We start from the raw sequence: 7,616 nt of genomic DNA, 5'->3' as shown, positions 1-7,616 counted from the left end.
TGCAGAGTTTGACTTTACATACATATATAAATCTGATGATGGATACAAAAAGGAATTTTTTGGGGGAAAATGAAAGACTTTATTCAGCAGGTAAGGATATTAATATATTATACCCAGAGTTTCGCCAAATTAGTGTCCAGTATAATCCAGGATTTGGGACTGGACATTGGCTCGTTTGTAGCATTCTGTTGGGGGACATTATAGTGTCTAGATGTTAAAGAGTGATAAATATAAATGCACCGCAAACATGAGTATGAGTAGATGGTAACAATGAAGGCTACATAAGTAAAGGTAAAACAAAAGGAAATTCATGCAGTGCTCACACACTGGGAAAAATATATTGATATATATGGCCAGTAGTATAACATCCTTTTATTTACCATCAGCCTATTTCTTCAAGGCAACTGGTGCTACTGTGCATGACATCTTACATAAAAAGGTTTTATGGCTTGAGACACACACATTCACAGGAGTTTACCGCAGTGCATGCTAAAAACAACAGCTTGCCCTCAGCAGGTTTCCTCCTTGTTAGATAAAGAAGTGATTTTATCAAAACTGGGGTGTCACCTGATTAGTTACCCTAAGTAAAGATGAGTCAACTCCTTTGCGTTTTTCTGTCTGTGTCTCCCTCTACTGGAAGTTTACTGTTATGTCACATTTGCAGACTTTATGTATAACTGCTAAATAAATGTCTTAAGTTGTAAGTTTTTAAAGGGCATTTTAGCAAAAGTAAAGCAGTGGTTCAATGATGAAAAACAATCTTAGTTTCACTCATAAGAATATGTCATTCTAATAATCTAATGTTGATGCTAAAGAAGTTATATTTAATAATGCACTGCAACCTCATGTAAAAAGATATAGCAACATTAGTAATTGCTTTTTGTACTCAGATGGCAATTTGAATAATTCTATAATTTTATATACTGTGTTTAAAAAAAAGCTAAATTACACAAGATCATATGATCTTAATGTTGTTATTATTTAGATTTTAAGATGTTATCAACATGCCCTTCAAATACATGCTACTGATAAGACATAATGATGTGAGTTAATGATACTTAGCTAAGGAGAAAAAATATATTCAGCTTTAAATTTGAAGGAAGTTCCATTGAGTATTATAACACAAGTTTCAGACTGACCCAGTGGTTATTATCTAAGCAGGTTAGAGACACCGAGAATTTCCAATTTCCATAATTTGGCGTGCAGCAGTCACATGAAGAGCAGCGCCTTATTTTGCGTACTTGTTGTTCTCCTTTGCTGCTCACTTATGTCGGGTTGTGATCGGTTGTTACATCGATTCTGTGCAGTTTACGACATTTTTACTCTCATATCTTAAACTTTTAACTTAGACATAAGTTCTATACGTTGTGTCACTATTCACTCACTGCGTTTACTGTGAGCAATACAAAGAGAGGTTAAGGCCTCTTTTTTTAAGTATTTATTTTTAGGGTATTTCTAGTGTCCGATTTAGATATAGAAAACAGAAACTTGGTTTCGGTTTTCGACAAGCTAGAGTCGCTCGTTACAAAACACTCGTTCGCGCTACACCCCGTCACGCTAGTGCAACGGAAGCACTTTCAGAATAAAACTACACCCGTCATCCAATGGCAGCCCGGCCCTGTTGAGAGACACACCTTCCCACCAATCAGATTCTTACGTGCGCTTCTACCGCCAGCAGATATCTACTACTCATCTTTGGAGTTTCGACCTCGCTGTTGCACAGTTCACAATCAGTGAGTATGGTAGTTTTTGGTGTTGTTCTCCTGTCCTTTTCCTAAAGTGTCATCATTTTACTTTTACAGACTCACAATAGCAACGTCAGATATTTTCAGTTGTTAAAGTTATTTTTTATTTCGCTAGTGTCGGTAACGAATATTAGCTTGCTAACAGCAACCTGGCTAGCAGCTTTACAGCCAGGAAGTGCAAACACGAAACTTGCTGAACTTAGGTTTTGCTGAAGTCCCCCGAATTTGACCGCTTTAGGCTAACGCTGGTGGCTAATTTTAAATACGAATGCAATCAAAGCTAAATATGGACAATGACGATAAATGGAGTCATCGCTTTACTGTGGTGGCCCTCCTCGCTCGACTCCATTACAAGCTTTCTATTTCCTCATAATGACGTTGTACATTCACTATTGGGACTCAGAAAGCTTTCTCTAAGCTCCCTTTTTGTAAAACCACTATGAACCGCGCCTTTATTCTGCCTGACCTCGCTTTTAAACACGTACAGCAACGACCTGTGTGGAGGGTGGGACCAGCGAGGAACCGAAAGTCAGTATGAGCTCGTGCGCTTGTTTAGGACCGCGGTCAAGTGAGCCTCACATGCGAAGTGACAGTCAAGCTAGCCGCACAGTCAGCCGCGCCTACGATGTTGTTGCGCTTTTCTTACGGATATTACGGTATAGGTGCCGACAGTCTTAGAAACACAAGAGTCTTCTAATTCATTTTTCACTATTTCACAACTCATTCCACTTCTAGCTTTGAAATATTAGCTAATCATAAATTATAATTCTTACACTACACATTGAAAATGACAACAACAAAAAATACAAACTCTGTAACAGTGCAGTGTTGTCAGAGTTATCTCCCGGTTGCACCTGTTGCTCCACTCCCACAAGGCTGGTAAGCAAACTGAAGAGGGTTGACACTGACAACACTGCATTAGTTGGGTGTACTGAGGGTGCACAGGAATCTGGTGAGGAACTTTTTGAGTGGTCTGCATGAAATCAACTCTTCCATCTGAATGTCAGTAAGACAAGAGATGCTGGCTGACTTCTGAAGGAAAAAAACTGGGACTATGCCCATGGACATCATGGTTGTGGAGGTCAAAACGTTGGACAGCTACAGGTATTATGGGCTTCACCTGAATGACAGACTAGACTGGATGACATAGGTCACTGAACAAACTGCTCTCCATCATGGACAATCCATTACACTTGCTCTATTTCACCCTTGTGAAGCAGCAGAGCTCCTTCTAACTGATCCAACATTTCAGCCCTGAAGAACACTTCAGGAAATCATTCCCATTGTTCTCTCTGTAAAAGTGTACGCTAACTTTTCAATACGGTATCCGTTTATGTTTAGTTTTCTGTCAAACCGTACAGTTCATTAGGCTGTGAGCCAGAGGAGGAAGAGTCAGGGTGACCTAGGGTTAGAATCCAGTGAAATATTTGTGTCACCTCTTACGGGTTCCCTGTAATGTCAGCTATATAATGAAATTATTCAAACTACAGTACAGAAATTTCTCAGAAACCGTACAATTCAGACAGCTGTGAGGCGGAAGAGGAAGAGTGAGGGTGATCCAGAGTAAGAATCCAGTGAAATATTTGCATCATCTGTAATAGTTTTCCTGTAATAAATGCTAAAAAAAAATACACAATATCAAAAATACAGTTTTGCAATTTTATTTAATTGGGGATATGATCAAGTTGAATAGAAATGTACAGTATAGTGAGAAAATTGCAAATATTTCAAAACTCTTGATTTGACTCTTGTGTATATAAGCCAGTCGGCACCCATACCGTAATATCTATAAGAAAAGTGCAACAACATTGTAGGTACGGCTGGTGGTACAGCTTGCTTGACTTTCTCTTCGCATGTGAGGGCTCACTTGACTGCAGTCAGTAAGAGTCAATAACAGGGTCCCTGCACGACTCATCTTCACTTGATGTGACGTCACGTGGACGTGAGGCTATTTTCTGACAGACACCCTTTTCTTCTATAATAGTATGCCTTGCAAACACAGTTGCTTGGTGTAAATTGGGGGGAAAAATCATAGTCTGGGTAAAAAATGCAGTCAACAAGGCAGCATTTGAGTTATTCTGTTTCTTTCTCTCTATTTGTGTATTTATGAAAGTCTTAATATACATATATATGAGTTAATCCCTCATACTGCAACACCAAATATTAGTTGTTTTTTTGGCGCAGGTGCTCTGCTTGTTCGTCTTGTCAAACCAGAATAACTTGTTGTGGTTCCTTGTTTTGTTGCGTATGCAGTGAATCAGGGTGAAGTGAAAGAAAGTTGATTTAAAGCAAACAAACGGGGTTTATTGTCAGTGAGGGGCACTGTCTGATGACTTACTGGATGAAGCAGAGTTTTCTTTACACACAGAAGGCTGTTGGAAGCTGTATAGCTTACTGCTGCTTTTTGTCTCCGCCCTCTGCTGTTGTGAGTGGCAGCACTTACAGAACATGGGTATGTCGTGTTAGTTTGCTACCTGTTGTAGACGAGCGACACCATCTTTATTTGCATTGGAAAAGTGACGTACATATATCCTTCTCAAGACTAGTATTAACATCCTCTTAGGTGTTCTGCCACATTAATCATCAACCCAGTTGTTTTGTTACTTCTGATTCCTAAAAAGCAAAAACACCCTCCCAAACTCTTCAGTAAACGGTGCTGTGTTGGAGATCAGGACAGAGGCTTATTTTATTCTATTGTGGATTCTGATGACACATCCTGTGTTTGCCTTTTGTAGGTACTACACTGGAGCAACAATGGTAAAGATCTTTATCGGTAACCTCTCTCAGGACACTGAGAAGGATGAGATTGAAGCTCTGTTTACTCAGTACGGCACAGTAACAGAATGTGCCAAGTACAAAAACTATGCTTTTGTTCACATGGAAGACCGCAAATCTGCCACCAAAGCAATCCGTGAACTGCATCTTCATAAGCTGAATGGCAGACCCATCAACGTAGAGCCAAGCAGAAGCAAAAACCAGGGCCCCGTGAAGCTTCACGTGGCCAATGTGGAGAAGGGCTTTGACAAAGAGCTCCGTGACCTGTTTTTGGAGTATGGCAATGTCACGGAGTGCTCCATCGTCAAAAACTTTGCCTTTGTGCATATGCCTAATTCTGACGAGGCCATGGATGCCTTGCAGGGCCTGGATAATACCGAGTTTCAAGGTAAGCATAAATGTTTGGGTTTATAAGGGTTTTTTCAGGGGTTCCTTACTTTTTAGATTTGAGGGACAATGTTTTTCTCTCTCGCAGGGAAACGCATACATGTTCAAATATCAAAAAGCAGACCGAGAGGGGGACCAGAGGAGGAGGAGTATCCACCTCCGCCTGTGAGAGGAGGCTATTTTCCTCCTCCCTTTCCAGGGGAGAGACCCGAGCCTCCCTACAGAGGCCGCATGTCCGCTTACCCTCCTCCTCCTCCGCCCCCGCCACCTCCCCCTCCTCCGAGACGAGCAGCGTATCCTGATCGTGGCTATGGCGATCGAGAATCTTATGGGGTGGTCGATTTCTATGAGAAATACAGAGCCCGTCCTTACGCCCCGAACTTCGATGACAGGCGTCCCAGTGCCATCCCCCCTCCACCCCCTCCTCCCTCTGCATTGGTTAGGGAGCGTCTCGGAATGGGCTCTCTTAATCCGTATGAGCGGCGTCCACTGCCCGCTCCTGCAGGTTACATGGCGAGGGATCGAAGCCCTATCAGAAGAGCTCCCCCTCCGCCTGCTCCTGCAGCTGGTAATGGTTACTCCTACGAGCGTTCTCGATTGTCTCCAATGTCAAGGACGCCGATGTACGCAGTTCCCCGTCCCCGGGAAGCCTACTCGGAGAGAGTGCCACCACCACCGCCGCCGCCTCCTCCTCGCTATGCAGGCTATTAGACACCTCGAGTGTAATGCAAGGTGAGAACAAAGAGTGGATGCTTCATGAACTCATTAATCACATTGATAACAAGCAGAAATGACACGGAAACAAAAGTTATAATAAACATGAGAGCTGAATCCGTTAATTGAGGTAGAATCACGCTTTAAACCATCAGCCAAAACTCAAAATTTCCTTCAGATTAATAATAAAGGAATTTAAACGGTGCTGCTAGAATCCTAAAATATTATTGCTTGAACTTCTCAGATCAGTGTTGCGCGAATCCTAAGTAAAACGCGCTCCTTGACATGTGTGGTGTGCTCTTTTTCCAGGTTTAGAATATGACAAGATCGTCGTCGTCTGCTGATGCACGTGGCGCTATACGCACCCCTCCCCCCTCCCATGTCTATGGCGGATTGCGTTGCGTTTGCTGAGACTTACTGGAAGATACTGTATTGCGGACAGCCCCGTATTTAAAAATATACGATTTCTTTGTCTGCAGTTCTTCTGAGCTGGTCATGCCTTGTTCTCCTCCTCTTTGTTTTACTGTTAAAAGCTTTCAAAATGTTTTGCAGAATAGGTGCTTGGACTTCCAGTGTGACCAAAACTGGACACTCTGCTTTTCAATTTTTCTAAGTGGAAAATGTAATCTGGGAAACTGTGACCTATTTCTTCTTTTTAGAACAAGGGATTCATTTAGATACAAATACCGTGTAGGCTTTGTAAGCAAAAATTGTTTATTTTAAGATTGTTGGTTGATTACGAAATGCTTATTGATCCAAGTTTTAAAGAAATTTCAGGATAGCAGTGCTTAAATACAACACCTGCTGTGGGAGGTTGTACAGCAATCTTTGAGATTTGCGACACATGTTAGCATGAAGTTTCAGTGTGGTTTTGTTCTTTTTACACTTTGTGTTCTTTTCATGCGACAGTAGACTCCTTAGCCACCATTATGTATGATTTTTATTTACTTTACAGATTGCTTTTTTTGAAGGCTTTTTAATAAATGAATAAAACAAAAAAACAAAAACATTTTAACTGTGAAATTATTCCTCGTTGCGGTTGGCCTCTTAGGACGAAAACCAATTCGTCAGATAAGATTTAGCTTTCTTTACTCTTGAAACACTTTCAGTTTCACTCTTCAGTCCTGATAATATCAGCATGACACATGGTAGGTGTTTATTTTTTTTAATCCTCAGCTCACTGCTAGAAAACCTGCCAGACTGGTTTTCCATGTAAAGTGTGAAAAACTATAAAGCTTATTAACCCCCTGCCCCTCTCCCCCCTTTTTGTGACACACCCGAGACTTACCGTTGCCTTCTTGAACTCTTGCCAGGTTAGACTGCAAAAAGAAACCAAAAGTTGATTTAACTTTAAGCTCAAATCCAGCGCAGTTAATGAAGTACAGAAATGTCCTCTCCCAAAAGTCGCAAAAAAATAAGCAACTTAAACTTCCGTTCCACTCTGTGGCCACACAAAGATTTTTTTAAAGTTGTGTACACCGGCTTCTCCGTGTTTTTGAAGTCACATTTCGTCAGTCATCTCCCATTGCCTACCTTGGGTTTTTCCTCGATGGCCCCATGCTTCTGTCCAAAGTTTATTTATTTGTATCATCCTTCATATCATACATTTTAGTCATATTTTTCTACTATTTCTAAATTAATATATGAAATGCGTGTGTGATATTCTTAGCCTGTGTGCTCTTTATAGGTTGTTAGATTCAGTGCAGGAGATGCCAGCTCATGGTAAGTTGTCATCAGAAGATGTCCAGCACCCAGATTAAACAGGTACATGCTGCTTAAACTGTGGTATTGCAATAAATGAAAGTAAAAAAACAAAACAAAACCTGGCACTTACAACAATGGTAATAACTTTTAAAAAAATGCTGTGGTATTTTGTTGCAAAGCACTTTAATATTAATCTTAAAAGGTGCCATATAAATAACATTTTACTTACTTAATAACATTTTAGCAACACTGTTTCTCTTTGTTAGAATTGATTCATGTAGATTGAAGGCA

The 7,616-nt window shown here is 40.8% G+C and overlaps 1 protein-coding gene across 1 annotated transcript; it reads left to right on the top strand.

Annotated features, from left to right (window-relative positions):
- Positions 1-1,680: 1,680 nt before the first annotated feature.
- rbm4.3 (RNA binding motif protein 4.3) lies at positions 1,681-6,628 on the top strand. The gene is made up of 4 exons (XM_006802610.3): positions 1,681-1,733; positions 4,481-4,908; positions 4,996-5,639; positions 5,931-6,628. The coding sequence occupies exons 2-3, from the start codon at positions 4,500-4,502 to the stop codon at positions 5,616-5,618; spliced, it is 1,032 nt and encodes a 343-aa protein (XP_006802673.2). The 5' UTR covers positions 1,681-1,733; positions 4,481-4,499; the 3' UTR covers positions 5,619-5,639; positions 5,931-6,628.
- Positions 6,629-7,616: the final 988 nt, after the last annotated feature.

Source organism: Neolamprologus brichardi, chromosome 3 (assembly GCF_056152115.1).
Source record: "Neolamprologus brichardi isolate AB-2024 chromosome 3, ASM5615211v1, whole genome shotgun sequence".
NCBI lineage: Eukaryota > Metazoa > Chordata > Actinopteri > Cichliformes > Cichlidae > Neolamprologus > Neolamprologus brichardi.
Note: the sequence above shows the minus strand (reverse complement) of the source record. Positions and strands in the feature narration are given on the sequence as shown.

Coding starts and splice junctions, on each gene's coding strand:
- rbm4.3 (XM_006802610.3), top strand. CDS start 4,500: ATGGTAAAGATCTTTATCGGTAACCTCTCTCAGGACACTGAGAAGGAT. Junction 4,909..4,995: donor GGATAATACCGAGTTTCAAG/GTAAGCATAAAT, acceptor TCTCTCTCGCAG/GGAAACGCATACATGTTCAA.